The sequence below is a fragment of the Bombus huntii genome, chromosome 16 (assembly GCF_024542735.1).
Source record: "Bombus huntii isolate Logan2020A chromosome 16, iyBomHunt1.1, whole genome shotgun sequence".
Taxonomy (NCBI): domain Eukaryota; kingdom Metazoa; phylum Arthropoda; class Insecta; order Hymenoptera; family Apidae; genus Bombus; species Bombus huntii.
The window spans coordinates 2,239,759-2,260,351 of NC_066253.1; the positions used below are offsets into that span (position 1 = coordinate 2,239,759).

The window sequence follows — 20,593 nt, forward strand, 5'->3', positions numbered from 1 at the left end:
TTGCAACTATGGCGACTTGTAACGCTAATGGGCCACGGGCACGTCGCATGTGCGGTCTCATTACCACTTTGATCGTCAACCGAGGGTCAGTTTCAGCGATGCTGTTCCATTAAACTCCACGTTTAATTGTCCATTCGTGGTGCTTCCTGAGCGACAGGATCGTTAGTCTTCTGACGAGAAGAATGCTAATTGTAGCGTGAAATATGATGGTCGATATGGCGAATCAAGTAATCAGTCGGAAATTATAGCGAAACTTTGGCCTGAACCTTCATATCATCGACAGACTTTCGATTTCAGTGGTAGACGCTCGTATAAGTCAGCCAGGGAACAAAACACAAGAAATAAGAATTCCCAGTGATGGTTTCCGAGTTGTATATGGGATTTATGTAGGTTAGCAGGTCCATTTTAATTGATTTTAAACTCGCCAATTAATTGGTTACTTTTAGTTTGACGAAAGAAAAATAAAAGAAAAGATGTATGTGCGTGTGTGTGTTAATGAAACTACGAAATATGATTTCCAATATAGCAAATGAAGTGGACATTTGGAAATCACGAGATAAATTCAGTCTGAGTCTTCGTATCCGTAAGCAATCTTCCATTTCAGTAGTACAGTCTCATGTAAGTCAGACGGATGATACAATAGCACAAATCGGCGTGTAAAGTGGTTTCTATCGATTTTTGTCTATGATTTATGTATTCTGTGGTTGGAAGAAAGCTAGCAGACCTATCTTAACAGATTTTATATCAAGTTACCACAGAAATTCGCGTCACAGAACGTGTTATATCCAGGATGTATCAAAGAGATGATAGTAAAACGAGAGCTTGTCACAGCGAGCCAAGCGCATTGAAATGCATCAGGTGCCACGAAAATAAACTTGTCTTGGCAGCCCTTTAGAACCGGTCGTGTCGTTAAATTAACCTTCCGCGATCATCAGCAATCTGATGCGTTTGCAAAAAGGTTAATCTATCCGACGCAGCGGTATAACGCGTGGTATCGCATCTCGCTCGTTAAAGCATCATATAAGACGAGCATATTGCGCTACACGATGCTCGTAAACGTGAACGTGCATATTACACGCGTTGCTCGTAAACTAGTTTAATGCGGCCAGCCTTCTTCAACCAGCCCAGTTACAACATCAAAGAAACTCATTAAAGCTGCGAGGCCAACCGAATTGCGTTCGCGCTCCAAAGTCTTCTGACGATTATGACGCTTGCTTGGCGATCTTCGAGAGCCAGGTAATCCTCGAATGGTACAGTCGCTGTTGAAGATTCAGGATTGTGTGCATTCTACGTTTGGTCCATAGTATAATACAATCAGTTTGATAACTTAAGAGAAACAAATTGTCATCTCAACGACTGTTTGGCTCCTCACATAATCTCCTCCATCTTATTGAAGTTCAATGAATTAATCAATTGCAAGGTAAAACAATCATCTGACTAAAATCTGCAAGTATAGTCACTGATGATACACAGTGCTATTGGTCAATATATGTCTCAGCATATGTCTCAAGTTTATCCTCAGTAAACATTATCGAGTGTTTAGGACACTGGTACCTTGCTGATAATTTGGTTACGCTGAAAATCCACGAGAAGCCCACGATAGTCAGTGACTAGAATCTGGAAATGAGAATTCAAGTACCAAAGTACTGAGTACTCAAGTCTCAGGATCGAGACCTAAATCTGGTCTACAAATCTAGCTATATAAGTGGCAATGTAAAATGGAAAGTCTGGCAACTGGATGGGAAAGTGAGTTTTAGAAACAGGCAACATGATAAAATAAGTAACCCACGTGTTTGCTTACGTGACTTTGAACTTCCACCGGGCCGAGAAAGCTATTTTCTGCGTCAGCGGTTCAGGTATATTCACGTCGGTATGGGACACTATTTCACCGAGATACGTAGCTATTCCACGTTACAATAAACAGGTCTCAGGAAGATGGATCAGTCGTGGCAGACCGTTATTGTATCCTGACCTAAGTCTCCTATATTTCTCCTTACAGTAGTACTGTAAGGGGCACATTCAACCGGATGCACAAAGGCTGCTACGAGAGAAAGCCACTAGGTATCATTGCGACAAACAGCATTCACGCTGTCGAAAAATAACTCTGCTTGCCGCTCTTCTTTTCGCCATGTTCGACCGACCAACTTGTTTCTATGTTGTATTCCACTTCAAAGTCTCTTCTTCCACTTTCAGCATAATATACCGTGGCAATAAGGGACCAGTGTCGTATAAACCTTTGAAATATTGCGAGTAAACTGGGATTGTTATACCCGAGTTCTTAGTCTTTTGATACCAGCCACTAGAAGTCAGAAACTTGATAGAGGGTCAAAGTTCAGCACAGCAATTTTCATTTGACAACTTGATATATTTTTCTGCCGGTATAAATGGACCAGTATCTGAAACATTTTAGTAACTCAATTTCAAGTTTCTAAACTCTTCTAACATATTCATACGTTCCGAAGATGTTGATCACCGACCATAAGGTCTTTGCATCATAGTCTTCAAATTCCAATTTTTAATATCGAATTCTCAAATCCTAGCTTCCATACATTTGGTTCTCTGTCCTCTACATTTTTGCTTCCTAAATAAAAGTTCCTAAAGTCAGTTTCCTAAAGCGAATTATTACTCAAAAATTCCTAACATTCTGCACTAGTAAAAAATTCCTCATAAATTATATTTGGAATTGTTAATAAATGTCAACAGGTGGTTCGATAAATTCTGAAAAAATTGTGCACATTAAACCACTTTTGGTATCCACCTGGAGACCTTCTAATCCGTCCTCGTGCAATCTAAACACTGCATCCACACGGAATAGGATCTCCGTGAAATAAATCCCAAAACACTAGTTAACAAGTATCAACGATGTAGTTGGCGGACAAACAGCAGAAAATCCTGCAGACTAGACGAGCAACCACCGTTTCTCAGGATCCGTTACGTTGGCCAATGTTCGCTAAAGCTGGTTTATCCCATCGCAACGCAACGAAAACGCAATCGGGTTAGCTAGAACGCCTGTATAGGAAGTTTGCTCGAACGAGTCCCATGAGGGCGGTGAATTCTCGCGTGGATGAATCGCGATAGATCCAACAGAGGAAAATCGATTACCAGTTCGAGGATCTGTACGCGACTCACTAAGCGGAAGAGCGGAACGGTATGACACGTAGCAGCATGATAGAGGAGCCTTACATTACAGCATCAACTAAAGCAACCTACAGATGCTGTGATACCCACGCTTCTATTCAATGCTTTGTACTTTTTTAAAAATTAGATATACAATAAAGTGACATTTTTTAGTACGACATTACAATAGCAGTATAGTAGAAAAGTAACAATAAAATAACCAAATAATGGTAAGGCTTAGTAGCAGTAAGGCTTCATTTTTTTGCTAAAATAATAAGACTTTCAAAAATGGGGTTTTACTACTATTTTGTGTCTTACTATTTTGACCAAAAGACGAAGCCTTACTATTATTTTATTATTTTATATAGTTACCACTGTTATACCATAAAATAAGAAATGAATATAATATATATCACAGAGTGTATAATAATAAGAGTCTCAAAAATGGGGTTTTACTACTACTTTGTGTCTTACTATTTTAACCAAAGAAATGAAGTCTTACTATTATTTTATTATTTTAGTTACCACTGCTGTACTACAGTGATATTGTAATACTATACTACACCTACTGCTACTACTAATACTCTGAGTATCACCATACTATTGTAATACTAGCATCTACTGATACTCTGTGATATATATTATATTCATTTCTTACACCTACTAAATACAAATTCACTTTGTAAAATTATGGTGTCTCTGTACATTTCTTATTTTCTAAACTTTCTTTTGTCCGCTACCAGACAATAACATATACAGGTAACAGGCTTCTTACTGAACTGTTGGCAACATTGGCTGGTTCCATTGGGTACAGTAGCCTTGACAGTATATCGGAGGTCGTAAAATTGGAGAGGCGTCGAAGCTTATGTACGTGTCCGAGAGAATTGACAGAAGGTTGAAAAGATATGAAAGTTCAGAGTCGGGACGCGTCAAGCGTACCAACCTAGCTGTGGTTAAGTCTTCAACTACTGTTCTTATTGCTCGGCTATTTTCTCTTCACGTCTCACGGCTTTTTTCTTTTACTACTACGACTTCTTTTCCACCATATTTTTTCTTTTTATCACACTGGCATACAATATGACATCTTTGCCTTGTGCTTTTTCATTCTGCTAGCGGACCTACCCTATTCCTTCTTTCTATTTCTACTTTCTTTTTTTCTTAGTGTCCTGGACTATCGTTTTTTATTAGTGAAATATTTTCGACGATCTTACGATTTTCCTTTTTATTACTGGAATTTTTCTTGCTACTATCCATGATTTTTCCTTTTTTATTGCTGGTATTCCTCGCTCACGTTTCTCTCAATTTCTCAAGCTTTTTTTTTCTAACTTGTATGTCAATAATTGCTCAAATAACGAAGAAATCTCTCGTTTAATTAAAAGTTTGGTGTTTACTAGCCAATTAAACGAACTTTTAATTGGCGTTTATTATATGCAAATAATTTCATTAATTTTTCTCCCACATCTGTTTTCTTCTTTTCGTTCCAACATGAAGTGACATCTTCTTCGTCGATAAGACTACATCTTCTCTCGCGCAATATTTCCAGCACATCTCGTTTTTTTTTTTTATGGGAAATAGAAGAATCGTCCGTGCGAACTCGTAAACATAATTCCTGCCGAGCAGTAATTTTTACGTCGATTTGAAACGAAATTTATCGCGCGTCTCCCTGCCTTTTTCTATTTGTCACAATTACTCGACCCTCTGGGTACTTTATTCCTTTATACGATTCTATGAAGCACCAGGAAATTGTATTTTTAATCGATGAATACGATTTTCCTCGTTCAAGTAATCAATTTCCGATATGAACTAAGAACTTCACTCACGCAATTCTTTTTGTTATTACATTAATGCAAATGATATCAATGATTTTATCTTATCTTATCTTCTTCTTCTTTTGCGTTTTGTTATTAGATTGGAAACTAAGCCCAACCTAACCTCAAACTGTCATTTGACGAGGCAGAAAGGCATCAAACTCATAATTATAGTATTGGATTGGCAACTAAGTGATTGCGGGTATTGTCTTTAGATGATAATGACAAAATCTGCAATCACTTAGTTGCCAAGCCCAACCTAACCTCAAACTGTCATTTGACGAGGCAGAAAGGCATCAAACTCATAATTATAGTATTGGGTTGGCAACTAAGTGATTACGGGTATTGTCTTTAAATGATAATGACAAAATCCGCAGTCACATAGTTGCCAAGCCCAACCTAACCTCAAACTGTCACTTGACTAGGCAGAAAGGCATCAAACTCATAATTATAGTATTAGGTTGGCAACTAAGTGATTGCGGGTATTGTCTTTAGATGGTAATGACAAAATCCGCAGTCACATAGTTGCCAAGCCCAACCTAACCTCAAATTGTCACTTGACGAGACATTACCATCTAATGACCTAACCTAATAATTATCTAAAAAACTGGTAGATATTAAGAAAGTACGTCATTACAATTTTACAATACTGAGCATAATAATGCTACGTATTAATGCAAATAATATTAGTGCTTTTATACTGTTATTTGTATGTATTAATTTCTGGAGAAATCGATGGATCTGAAACGAGCCATTAAATTAGAAACACCATCTGCATTACGTTACAATTATTATCTGTCTATAGTTAATTATGCTATTTATACTATCTCATAGAAAATTTGTTCTTGTACGTCACGATTTTGCTATCTATAAATATCCACAAAATTATAGAAATCAATTTTTTTTCTTTCTAGACAAAATGACTAAAAGCATTCAAATTTTTCCAAATTTCAAAACATTAAATTAAATTTAGCTTTAACAAAACACGCGAGATGTTAACAAAAGACGTGCACAAATGTTCGAACGCTTTCTGCAGATGAACTCTGTACATCTGTTGAATTTTCGAATTTGATTAATATGGGAAATTGGTTCGAAGAGAGGATTGCATTTATACGGACGAACGCACATGGTTGTCAGTTTAACTCCGGAATTCTGCAACTTGTTGCATTCCGCCAACTCGTAAACAACGTTGCAGATGCGACAGGAAATCTGCTCTCGAAATATCATTTCGCAACGATATTTCGATTTGTCAAACGGTATCGTCTGCCACTGTGGCGACAGTAATCAGATACAACAACGAAACCAATTAACGATTTATCGTAATTAATTTTCGCTATAAATATGTGTCGATAATTCAACTAATTTTATTAACCCATTTTCTTGTTTTTTCTTTCTTTTCCAATAGAACGAAACTATTACGAAGAGAATTTTACTGAAAATATTGACAATTTTATAAACCGATTTAAAAATACACGCTGAGTCAATAGAAACCTGCACCTGCAACAATTCCTTGTCTATTGACTTTATCGAACTTATGTTTCAAACGAAATTTATTTTATTTCATTGAAGATAAAATCGAATATTGCAAAAGTTCGTCTACGTGAAATCTTTTTTCTAGAAATATTTCAAATCTTATTCTTCTCGATGGATGAACGTAAGTTCTTCGGTTAAACTTTTGACAGAAGACTCATCGTGAGTGTGTTGAGATGGTGAAACAGACAATATTTCTCTTCGCTGGAATTTTCTCTCTGATATTATCCACAATTTTCCTGGTAAAATATATAAAATTATAGCATAAAATATTCACATTAACATGCGCATGGTTTCACTAGAAACGTTGACAATTTTAAATTTAATTTCATAATAAATTCGACATTGCGACAATTTCTTCGAAAATGTAAAAATCTGTTTCTTCTATTTGTAGCCAGCAACGATGTTTATTTCCAGCAATAATTCCACGCTGAATTACCTCGAATTTGATATGCAAATTTCCCTTATTCGTATACACGCATATCTGTCTTTATAAATATTTAACAGATGAAAAATATTTGAAATATTTATACATTTTATGTCTCTGTTTTTCACCAAATGTTTACTCGGACAAAGATAATTTCACGGAATACGGACAACACAACTTTTCTCCACAAGCTTTCCGCAAACGAATAATACAACAAATTATTTTCAATTATTTTAGACATTTAACCATCGAGCGAAAATTTTGACTGAATAGCAAACAAGCACGTGCACCTATACATTTACAAGCTGTATGTAAATGTTAATGAGAAATTACGAAATCGTTGAAAACAGTGGAAAGTGGCCACTGCTTGTTCCACCGGTTGTTACGTTGTTAATTATTAATTTATTTACATGTTTAATTATTGATTGGCAAAAGTAATTAAATTTATTGCGAATAAACGTTGCTACTGATTCGAGCAAACATTACACGGCGTGTTGATGTGGTTACAAAATTATTGAAAAGCTTAAACAGAATAATCAGAGTCGACGAGAAATGAATGCGACTGTACAAACAACGGCTCGTAATGAATATTTCAATTGCATTGTTATAATAAAATGTTTCCATGGCAAATAATACTCGCGTGTGTTTCTATATGTGTAATGTCTCTGTTTAATAGAGAAACACTAAAAATTATCAAATTGTAATAAAATGTTTTCATCTCCAGACAAATATCTCTCTGTAATATTAAATATTATATATTGTATATAATATTATATATAATATTATTATTATATATAAAATATTTATTTATCGTTCGATAACGTGTTCCTCATAATAAAATTTTATCATTGTCATTGAATAAAATACATGATAAATGTGTATGAATTGTTATATAAAAATATGTTTTTATTCCAAAGGATATTTGTATATACACCCCAACGTGTATAATATTTTTGTTAACAAAAAAAAACAGTAATAAAACGTCCCTTTCTCTAGATAAATATTCCTCTGTATATTTATTTTTCAATAATAATATTTGCTATGAAAACTCATGGGAGGTTACATAGTATTTAGATTGAATTGTTTTCGATGCTCGTAAAAACGCACGAGCCAACTGTTTGAATTTTACATTGTACGATATAATGGGAGTCAGTTAAAAAAAAAGAGGAACTTTGAACCAGAATTATTTCGATAATATGTTAATCATTTTTTAAAAGTAATCTTTATCGAACGAACAAATTTGAAAAAATGGATAATTTCATTGAAATTTTCAAAGGGTTTAAAAAATAATACTTTCAATTTGCTTCAATCTTTTTTCGAAATGAAATTTTACTATAACAATTTTTGAATGAAATTTTTAGAGATTTATCATATTTCAATTTTAATATGCTTGAAAAGAGATGGTACAGAAGATAAGGTTTGTAGTCGCTTTTGGTTAAGCTTTTCTTCCAAATGAGATTTTAAAATAAAATACCATTTTTCAATCTTAATACACAATGCAGGAAAGAAGATAGTAAAAGGTTCGATTGAATTTCTCTTTTACTTTTTCTCCTGTCATCATCTAATTTCTTTTCAATACAAATTTCACACAAAACATCAATTCGCTTAATGTTATTTGTATAGTAGCTAGAAACAATTTGATTAAATATCTTTCTCAGGTTTGCTAGAATTAAATTCATCAATAATCTCTTATCAGACGCCCAATTCTTGTTCAAAAACACACACGATATTCCGCCTAATCCTGCCACTTTTAATTACTTCCTTGTTTATAATGACAGAGCAAAATGTATGAAAGAAAAGTTGTATAATAAGAAGAACGTTTTTGTTGTGAAAAAAATTGCTAACTTTGTAACTGTCTGCTTACAAAACGTTTTCTCAATAGACAACTTCCAAAGTCACTCTTCGACTATCTCTTTATATTTGATATTATTTCTTATATATATTTTTTGAGTTACCATTATAGAATTTTTTAATTTATTTAGAAACATTAGAAATTAAGGTTTCCAATGATTTCTATCCTAGTGATAAGTTTATTGATTGATAGATCTATTGATAATGGATTAAACATGGATGGAAACGATGGTTATTTAATGTGAACTAAATACAGTAATGTGCTATAACTAAGACAACTAAATAGTTAATTCGCAACTGACAACTAATAGTTTACAACTCATAACAACTCGACAAGTCAACTCTCGACTCCTCACAACTCGACTCTCCCCAACTCTACTCTCAACTCATGACTTGATTCCTCACAACTCGACTCTCAACTCGACTCTCCACTCACGACTGTCAATACTCGACTCCCCACCACTCGACTGTCAACTCACGACTGCTCAACTCGATTCTCCACTCACGACTACCACAACTCCACTCCCCACCACTCGACTGTCAACTCACGACTGCTCAACTCGACTCTCCACTCACGACTACCACAACTCCACTCCCCACCACTCGACTGTCAACTCACGACTGCTCAACTCGACTCTCCATTCACGACTACCACAACTCCACTCCCCACCACTCGACTGTCAACTCACGACTGCTCAACTCGACTCTCCATTCACGACTACCACAACTCGACTCCCCACCACTCGACTGTCAACTCACGACTGCTCAACTCGACTCTCCACTCACGACTACCACAACTCGACTCCCCACCACTCGGCTGTCAACTCACTACTGCTCAACTCGACTCTCCACTCACGACTACCACAACTCCACTCCCCACCACTCGACTGTCAACTCACGACTGCTCAACTCGACTCTCCACTCACGACTACCACAACTCGACTCCCCACCAATCGGCTGTCAACTCACGACTACTCAACTCGACTCTCCACTCACGACAGATAACCACTCACGCCAGGTAACGACCACCCGGTAAAAACTGCCAGGCCCTTTTGGCCTAACGGCACTTAGGCTTTCTCGCAATATTGTTTATGGTTCACGCGATATTTCTTAGGCCATTTGTCCACGACATTACACTATCTACGCAAAATATTTTCTCCAATTTAATTCATCGGCAAGCAACATAATCCTTTTTCATTTACGAGCTTTGACATAGTTCCCTGAAATAAACGATATAATTTCAAGACAGAGTAACTGATAAAAATCTCCAACCAAAAGCTATGAAATTTTTCCTAAATTCCCAAATCCGAAATATATTTTTGAACTTAAAAAACTTGCACCGGAGCAACACGAAACAGCTGAATAAAAAATACTTGTTTCATGCAACGGGAGACAGGATAAATTTGCAGAATGGGAAACTACGAGGGACACGTAGAAAATTGTATAAAATACATACGCGTGCATCGTCCAATGGACGCGTTCCTGTTCCAGAAACGAGGTGTGTAAAAAAAAAAAAGAGAGAAAGAAGGAAATTATTTGTTCTGCGTGCGCGGAAATGAAAAATTCTTCAGCGATGCGTCGAGTTTCATGTTGATTAAGCAATCTGGCAAATGGCTCAACTGCCGCCACAAACGGACGCGTATAACAGAATAAAAAGGGCCGGTGAATATTGCATAGCAGCGTGACGGATCTAAAACGAGCAACGACTCGTAAATTCCAGCCAGCAGGAACGAATTAACCTTCGTTCGAATCCAGTCGTATTTTTATTAGCGACGAATTGTCCTTTTTCTCTCCAACTCGAATGAAATGAAAATTTTCAATGAGCAAACGCACGGCCAATGAATTTCATCCACATACTGTACATCGTACAGGTTTTCCTTATGAAATGCTGCTGAGTTTCTCGTGATTACTAGAACCACGGATATTTATGTATCCATGGGAAATTGAAAGATGGAAAAATATCTATGGAATATACGCGGCAAGTCTGTAGAAACCTCCACCTCAAACAATTCGTCGTCCATTGAGTTTATGAAAAAATATTTAGAGTTCCAATTGATCTCATCGCAGAGATCGTATTATGAGTTGGCAACTAAGTGATTAGTTAGTTGTACCACTAAGTAGTGAACCACTTAGTTGCCAACCCAATACTTTTGGCTATAAAGAAAAAAAAGGAAAAAATATGAAAAGTATTGAGACTAGTCTTAAAGGATCTACGAAATGGTCTGAAAAGAGAAAAAAAGAAATAGTTGGTTTAGTGTAATAGTAGAGATAATAGCGTTATCGGTTAGACAAAATCGGTTGGATGTTAGCAAGATCCATAATCTCTTCAAGCAAATCTTATCAGCAGTGACTTGACGTAGGAACTGGTGAAACCGACGGAAACAATCCTGTCTTTGGGCTATTCGTGTAATAAATTTCCGTAACAACTGGAGGCGATAGTTGCCGGAAGTGAGTTCGTAGTTTAGGTTTCGGCCCGTCTCCGGTTAATTAAAGGGAATTTATTAGCCCTGCGATGGCTCAACCTCGATACGTGATTGCAAAGCAACGCTGTTATTCTCGTTCAAATTGACGGATAAACATCCTGACACGAATCTGAAGCTTTTAGAATTTACGGAATTATCGATAGAATTCGTTAAGAAAATCCAGACACCTTGAAGAGTTGGGATATTTCGCTGGAAATATCTGTAGAATGTACAGAGTGTACGTTCATGGAATTGTTCTTCCACTTTTCTCTTATTCCACTCTATTTTTCTTCTTCTTCTTTTTTTTTATAACAAATGCCACGAAACGGCTTTTGAACAAACAGTTCCATCACACGCATGTTTACAAACAAATATTTTTCCAACCCTGTCCCCACATCTGAAAAATCCTAGCCAAACCAAAAACAAAGGCGATCTATTTTTCGTTGGTTAGATCAGGCTTTTAATTTCCGGCAGCGGGAACACGTTGCCTTGTCTGGTAACGCGTTATTTTCCGAAAATATGAACGCCAAACGAACAATCATCGAGGGTACACGATAGTTGCAAGGACACGCCATTGGAAAAACGTAGCAGCGATTTACAGTTCGTCCTACAGATCCACCTTTTTCTCCCTTTAATTACGCTGGGTAATTGAACAGAACAGGATTCGTTAGCCAGGATTCGATTATCGAGACAGGAATGGAAAAGCGGCCAAAGTTGGACATTTCAACGCGATTATTGCCCCCATCTGTTTTTCATCTCCATATGGAAAAATCCGTCTTAACTGTTCCTCAAAATCGTGCTACCCGAAATCCTTGTGCCAAGCTCTTCTGATCTAGGTCAGGATCTTGCCAATTATTTGCCAAATAATTTCCTAAATCGGTTAGCAAAAGGTAGAGAAAATCGACGAAAAAAGGTTCAAAAATGACACTTGAGTAAAATTTATAGAATTATCGCGGGACATTATACACGGGATACTAATTGGTTAGCACAAGTATGAGAATGAAAGAAGACAAGAGAACGTGTCAAGCAATCTTAGGCAGTCATAGAATCTTGGTACATAGGAATCTTAAACCATGGAACCTTAGGCCACAGAATCTTGAGCCATAGAATCTTGGGACATAGGAATCTTAGGCCATAGAATATTGGGACATAGGAATCTTAGGTCATAGAACCTTAAGCCATAGAATCTTGAGCCATCTTGGGCCATAGAATCTTGGGCCACATCTTAGGCCATAGAATCTTGGGCCATCTTGGGCCATAGAATCTTGGGACATAGGAATCTTAGGCCATAGAATCTTGAGCCATCTTGGGCCATAGAATCTTGGGATAGAGGAATATTGGATCATAGAATCTTGAACCATAGAATCTTGAGCCATAGAATCTTGGGACATAGGAACCTTAGGCCATAGAATCTTGAGCCATATTGGGCCATAGAATCTTGGACCATAGAATCTCGGACCATAGAATCTTGGACCATAGAATCTTGGGACATAGATTCTTGAGCCATAGAATCTTGGACCATAGAATCTTGCGCCATAGAATCTTGGGCCATCTTGGGCCATCGAATCTTGGGATATTGGAATCTTGGGCAATAGAATCTTGGGCCATAGATAAGGATGAAACAGTGAAACGTCTCTTTGCTTAGCTGTCAAAAGACACGAACCTTCTTCGATTAACACTTAGCCAAGCAACCTATACGCTGTCCACCATGCATTTTTCCAAGTTCGGGGACTAATGTTCACTACTTACAAAACAAAGAAGCGTAAAAATTACTTAAGGGGTGAATTATATTTTGCGGTAATGATTTCGTTTAACAGTTTCACATATTGTTTATACAAAACATCAAATTAAAAGTATATATTAAAGTGCACGACACAACCATAAGGGAATGTAGACAAACCAGGGAACAATGCCGGCTTATACGGTGAACTGCACCGCAACTTTGCAATGCAGAGATGTAATCTGCATTTGAGAACAGATAAAGGATCGATTCACGAGTCAGCCGCATTGAGATAATCGCGTTGAAAAGGCAGCTTGGACCTGAGTTAATTAATTTCGAAGCGGAGGTAGGTTAGCCTTTGGTAGTTGATTCTTTCGACAGAAGTTGCCTCAACTGCGTTTAGGGCAGTTAGTTGGCTTGGATTAAAGGACCTTTTGATGGTGGACAGGCCCTCCCAATGGGATTCTCCCCAGACCATTTCAAAGACCTTGCAGAAAGAAGGTGGAGCTGACATCAAAGGGGATTCTAGATTATTTTAAATCTATAGTTGGTGCTCAGAAGTTGTTAATCAGAGAGAATTTAGAAGCAGTTCGAATCTTGGCAGCAAAAAAAAAAAAAAAAAGATACGCTAGGATCTGAAACTCAGACTAACTGTTTTAGCTGTAGGTTGAAAGTATTATAGTAATCTTGGGATTTAGTGATATCTGTGTAAAATTAATTTCAAAAATGCAACATAGGTGAAAGATTGCTTCACTTATTCAGAATAGCAGAGAATACTGAATTTGGAAAATTTTATATATTTCTGTGCATTTTCCATTAGCAATAGATGCATCTGTTTTTCCAAATGATAAGATTTCTGTCTGTCGTTACATTTATTAGCTTCCTTGTTACCTAAATTTTCGGATACATTTTAAAAGCATGCACCCTTTTGTGTAAATTATGTTTTATGCAGAGAATTTTGTTACCAATCGCCTGTTCCAAACAATGGAAATGTATTTTAACCGAACATTTTATAAAATGCATTTAAAGTTTGAAATTTAGAACTTTCCATTAACAGTTATCCGCCTGAAGAACTTTCAGTTATGAATTTCCATTTTAAAAGCACAAATGTTCCTATTGAAATTTCATTATAATATTACAATAATTTAATTTTAGTTTCCATGAAAAATTTCCTCAATCTCTTTTAACGTCCTTATTGAAATAAAAGTTTAGAGCCTATTTATAATGGAAAGTGCTGATAATAGAATATATGCTTTTAGTACCATATCCTTTCTCAGATACAGTCTTCCTTTGAATACTTATTGCATCGATAAGAACTTGGAATCAATATGTGATCAAAATTTCAACGATATTATAGAATTTCATTATCCGGCCTTCGCTGACTGTAGAAAAGTGCCTCTGTAAAATATTCAAAGCGTAAGAAAGGATTTGGATCGTGGAAAAGCATTTAGGCTCCTTACCTTCACTTTGCCATACTTCCAAGTGAAAAGGGCGACAGCGGGCAGACAGGCGATGACGCAGCATTCCAGGATGAGGATAGCAGTTCTCATCAACCAGTTCAAGGATACCACACACGGTGAATCGTCCTCACAGGACTCGCAACCCTCAGCACAGGGGAGACACTCGAACACGCCATTCACGTCGTACTGATTCTCTTCACCCTAGAAATAAGACATCCAAATAGAAAATTAGAAAAATCGATTGTCATGGTACACTTGGAATGCAAAATAGAGACTGAAAGAAGATAGAAAACTAGAAAAAAGAGGATGATTATATTCGAAATAGAAGGTAGAAATGGAAAATTAAAAAAAAAGAATTAATTATTATATTTGGAATTATATGTCAGAAATATTGTACGTGGAATATAATATTTTTAGAAAAATTAGGTAGAAATGGATTTTGAATGATATGTTAAAAAATGTCAAAAGTATAAAAAATTATAGATTTATATTTTACACGTACTAGTATTATCTACATATTCATATATGTAACATGAGAAATTACATTGTATTATAATCATGGTTCTAATTACACGATCTCCTCCATTTTCACATTGCTAAAAATGGATTAAATACTGTGTGCAATTTAAAATTCTACATTTAAAATACCATAGAATACACGTTTTCACGGAAGCCAACGAATATAGTGTTCGAATAATCCACTGTGGAAAAGGACACGAGAAAAGTACTGGGAGAAAATATTTAAAAAATACAAAAAGTACAGTATCAAGAAATATGAAAAATAATATTTTAATCCAAAAATGTCTACCATCGTTTTATTAAGAGTTTACTAAAAATTCTATTTTGCATTTCTATTTTGCCCATTGGTGTCATATTATACGATAAATATATTTTTCCAATTCCAAGCACAATTATTATTATTCAAATAACAATTTCATATTGGTCAAAATTATGAGCAATTCGGAATTTTACGTCAGAAATATATTATATTTTTTATAATTTGTATTTTATTACAATTTTTTGTTTCGAATTTCCACTTTGGTGAGCGCTAGCGTTATCTCACTTCCACACGCTTCAACCTCTGTCCACGCGCTCAAACGTCTGTCTCACTCGCACGCGCCCCAATGTCTGTCTCACTCGCACGCACTGCAACGTCTGTCTCACTCGCACGCGCTCCAACGTCTGTCTCACTCGCACGCACTGCAACGTCTGTCTCACTCGCGTGCGTCACTGACCTCTCTTTTGCGCACTAGCGCTGTCTCACTCAGCCGCATCACTGACCTAAAGCTCCTCCAACTGGTTGCCATTGAAGGGCGCTGAGCCAGCGGGTTTTTTTACTATACAGTAGGTCGCGCGTACGCACTTCCCGGAAGGAGTGGAAGGTGAAGCTTACTTTCAGGGATTTTAGCGGCACATCAATGGTAAACTTTAAAGCTGGATATCTCGAAAACGGAGCGACGTATCGACGTGAAACAAAATGGGTTTGAAAGAGCGTGATTTATGCTGTCTTTCAAGAGTGAAAAATTGACAATTCTTCTGATTTCGTGGCTCTTATTTTTCCGTACATCTTATTGTATTTTCTGCTCCTCTCATTGCGGTTACGTTATTTTTCTAAATATCTGGATATCGTTTAAAGCGAGCAAGTTAAATATAGAAGAACATACAAAAATAGCGAACTTGTTAACAAATTTATTGCTGGTTTATGGATAAATATGAGGATATTCGATGTTAAGAAACACTTAAACGCCATCAGAGGAATATTAAAAAAATACCTTTCCATAAAACACTGTATAAAAACATTTTCCACACATGAGAAATATTTGATGGTATCTCGATAAATTAACTTTTTCTAACTTCGAAATACACACTGTTTAACAAAAATTTATTTTAGTGCCATTTTGCTACACACGTTTCTTCCAAACTTCTCGAACAACACCTGTATTTCTAAAGGAGAGATTCGTATTCCATGGAGGAAGGTTTCAGTGGAATCGTACAGGTCGTAAATCACATAAACGCTGCTGTAAGCGGCCATACGGCAATCGAATCGATTAACATTCGACGGCTATTCGCCACATTCTTAATCCCATCGATAGCCCGTAATTCAACGAGCCAACCAACCGGACGGTTCATTAGCGGCCAATGTCAAAATCGGTGTCATGGAAACAAATGTGTGTCACGCCATCGGAACAAATTTCTTCAGCCATAAGCGACCAAATATGCATGATTACTTCCGCGTAAATCCGTATGGCTACAAATCATAACGTGGTAAATCGTATTCACGCTCGTGACTTAAGTTCAGGAGAATTTATCGATATCACAAATCAACGGCGATGCCATTATGGTTTAGGATGTTAGGGTCAAGCTAACTACGCCCAGTTGCCATTTCCATGCGTCGTGAATGGAACCTTATGGCGCATCTCATTGCAGAATAACATGTTTATGCTAAGACAAGATTCTATTTCACGTGTTACGATATTTATTTGTTTTCATAGGAAATTTATTTGCTACTTACATTTTTTACTGATCTACTGATTTAGTGGCACGAATCGTTTCAATGATTTTACAATTTGAAACTATCAATGGTTCTTGATTCAAATTTTTCTTTAAGGGAAATATCCCTGCCAAAGAAAATTTCGAATTTTCCTCTTAAATGAAAATCCTCTGGAATTTGGAATTTCCACAGAATGAAAACCTTCGGCTCCTAGGAATTGCGAAAAGGGAAATTCTCTAAAATTTTCTAAAATTTTATTTTCGATGAAAATTCTAAATTTTCGAAGCTTCCAAATTTTCACTGAAAGTTTTCGTTAACTTAGCTTTTCTGAAGAGAAGACCATTCGAAAGGCGACGACTTTAAGCTGTAAATTTCAAATTTCTATGATTCGCAATTTCAAAAATTCCAAGTGCCATATTGCAGAAATTTTCAATTCCAAATTTCAGCAACTCCAACTTCGAAAAATTGCACGTTCGAAAAAAGAGTACTTCTTCTATAAAATAAATTTTGAAAAAGAATATCTTGCACATTTATATCTCGTAGCTCATGTTAATGCAGATGATAATAATTTATTAGCAGAATGAAATTTCATGTGTGGCATTAGCCAGACAAATTCAAACTCCAGAGACACGTCTCATATTTGCCAAGCTAATAATTAAATTAGTCTACGAAGTGGCATACCGTACGTCTGTCATGAATTCCAACTGCTTCCTAGCATAATTGTTCGAGTATACAGGCGAAACCTTGTCTAAGTTGTTTGGAATTACAGAGAGTAGAATTTCATGAAGTTGTTGCCATGTTTACTGTTGATTATTACACACGATAAACAATGCAAATTGTTACGAAGTTCTCCATATTTAATTGTACGATATTTAGATAACAATGTATGCATACGAAAGAAAAGAGAAAAATGAAAGAAAAAATATTCTTGCAAATTTAAAGACAGGATGTTCTTAAAAAAAGTAAAAAATAAATTAAGTTTCTATAAAAACTTCTGATATTAAAAAAAAAAAGAAATAAGAAGATACTTTGAACAATGTAAAATTATTTATCAGAGCATCAAATATGAAAATTATTCCACTACAAAAAAAAATAAATAAATAAAAGAAAAAATATTCTTGCAAATTTAAAGACAGGATGTTCTTAAAAAAAGTAAAAAATAAATTAAGTTTCTATAAAAACTTCTAATATTGAAAAAAAAAAGAAATAAGAAGATACTTTGAACAATGTAAAATTATTTATCAGAGCATCAAATACGAAAATTATTCCACTGCAAGAAACAATTTATTATTATTCGCTATATTTCTTCTCACTGATCTTTATATTCAAGCGAAAGTATTTCATGAAAGAAATTAATTTTTCTTCTTGGACAATGTTTTTAATTATTCTTTCAATAAACAGATATTACTATCCACGTTGGTGTATGACACTTTCACTTGTCTGTCTGCGTTCGCCGCCTGTTTCCGTTCAACGCTGTAATAAGACTACGAGCACCTGAACGCGAGCTTTGTTGCAATTTTAATCCCTCGGATCGTGTCGAGTTCGTTAGCCAGATTATTAACACGTCCGCGAACGGAACGAAATTTACTCTTAATTGAACTGGTGTAACATTTCGAAACCGTGTAGCCAAGTTAATTAAGAGCTTGTTTTTTTAAGCGGATAGAATTCCAAAGAGGGATAATAGAGTGGAAAATAGCTGTGAGATGTATAAAACGCCAGTCAGACACCCAATTCTCTATCTGAAACTATTAAAGGGTAGAATTAGTTTATCAGGCGGAAAATAGAATTGGACCGGTGATTAATTATTGTTTTACGGAGAAATTGTGAAAGTTTATTAAATTGGAGGCTGTTCGATCGAGCAGAAATCGTTCCACGTGGCATTTCGGACAGTTGGGAAATCTGGGATTTTCTTTTGGAAAAAGTGCAAGAGATTTTGGTCTAAAATTTGCCTGTCATATATAGAATTGTATGGAAAATATCTGGGAATTTTTTCGTGAAAAAAATAATTAGTTTATATAAAGTTTATTTCTCACAAATATTATTAATTTTAATTTGTCCATCGGGCAGAAAGAAGACAAATTTTAGCTAAATGTTAATCTGGACGATTGTTCCCTTCATCCGGACCCAATTAAACTCTCTTTATTTAGTCGTGTTCATGGAAATACGAATTTGCCTAAACGCAATCAGAGTCACGTGACAATAATAAAAATAATATTGTGTTCTCTGAAATTTTATTAAAATTCACGAACCAAAATTGTAACGCTATCCTGTCGATGCAAAACCATACATAGCAGCAATAACAATAACGGATAACAATAAATTTCACAAAAATTTCGAATAAAAAATTGTCAGGAAAATTTCGAGCTAGTCGAAACGCGAAGAAAAGAATAAAAGCAGCTGCTAAAAAGCATTGGGAGGTGCAAACAGGCGGAGCAGAAGCGGACAGCGTAAGTCACCTAATGGAAATCGACGAGAGGTGGCAACTTTCGCATTCACCAGTGAAATGGGTCAATCACTCGTGCGACCTTCGCGCTCAACGCGTTGTAAACATCTGTGACAAGCCGAAACGACGAAATAATTTACGTTAACAATACACTTACGTATAGAATCCGAACCGTTGACTCCGCAATGCCATGAATAATGATAATTCAAATAACATTAGGACGACAATGCTTTGGGAAGTTGGCAAAAGTGATTAGAATTCAACGAAGCGCGGTTTAAATGGTTTTCTGGTTCGTTTGGTCGATTAATTGATAATCCACAGTGATGTTCCTGGCCGGTACAAGGGGAAAAAATCGATTAGAATCGGACAAGTGACGGGGATTAGTAGAATAGGGTCGCGTATGGTCGGACAAGTGGATCAATCAGTAGAACAGCTCGCCCCTTCGGTCGACAGGTGGCCACGTCAGTGGAACAAGCAGTTTATGGTCAAACAGTGGTTACCTTTCATGGAACAGGAAAGAAAAATGATAGAACCGAGTATCTTTACGCCCCATGCAGGGTTTTAAGTAGATTTTAACACACAATATTATTTTTATACTGCAATGAGTGAATAATATAAAGGAATAATAATATAATTGAAATTTTACAAAAATGATTTCTGTGATTCTCCACGAATCAGAATATGCCAATAATAGTTAGGAACAAGTAACAAGCTAAGAAATATATTTTCCTTGGATGGTATTCCAAAATAAGTATACTTTATCAAATAGAAGACTACAGAGGAAGAATATGACAAGTTTCTCATCTTTCAGATAGCAGCAGTTTCCAAGTTTAAAACTGTCAGTTAATCACATTAACAAAATTGTTTGTGCTTAATTATTTGCTCACCCTCTCTGTAATTATAAAACTATTACTTATCACAATATTAACACTGTTATCTGTGTCCTATCAATTTCACTTCTTCATCAACTATCCATCTTCAGTCTTAACAAATCCTTCCGATCTTTACCTCCTTCCACAGTTCATTTTATTTTATATTATTCAGTGAAAAACGTCCATTAAAATCATCCAATCGATAGAAGCATACTAATTACATTATTTTTCCACCAAGAACACGTTCGATGATGAGAAAAATATCTACAGCTACACTGGTAGACAAATATTGGTAAGACTGTGTGCATCGTATGGGGTCTTGAACAGTTTCAATCTGACAAGATTGATCCACGAGTCTCGCTTAGATGGATAGCAAATTCTCGTAGCAATGGTTCGCTTGTCATAGGTACTC

At 36.0% G+C, this 20,593-nt stretch overlaps 1 protein-coding gene across 1 annotated transcript in view; it reads right to left on the reverse strand.

Moving 5' to 3' along the window:
- Window positions 1-20,593, reverse strand: part of LOC126874442 (probable G-protein coupled receptor 158) — a 157,329-nt gene that overhangs the window by 47,509 nt on the left and 89,227 nt on the right. Inside the window, exon 5 of the mRNA XM_050636505.1 lies at window positions 14,376-14,576. Coding sequence (XP_050492462.1) covers window positions 14,376-14,576 — 201 coding nt within the window. The remainder of the gene's footprint in view (window positions 1-14,375; window positions 14,577-20,593) is intronic.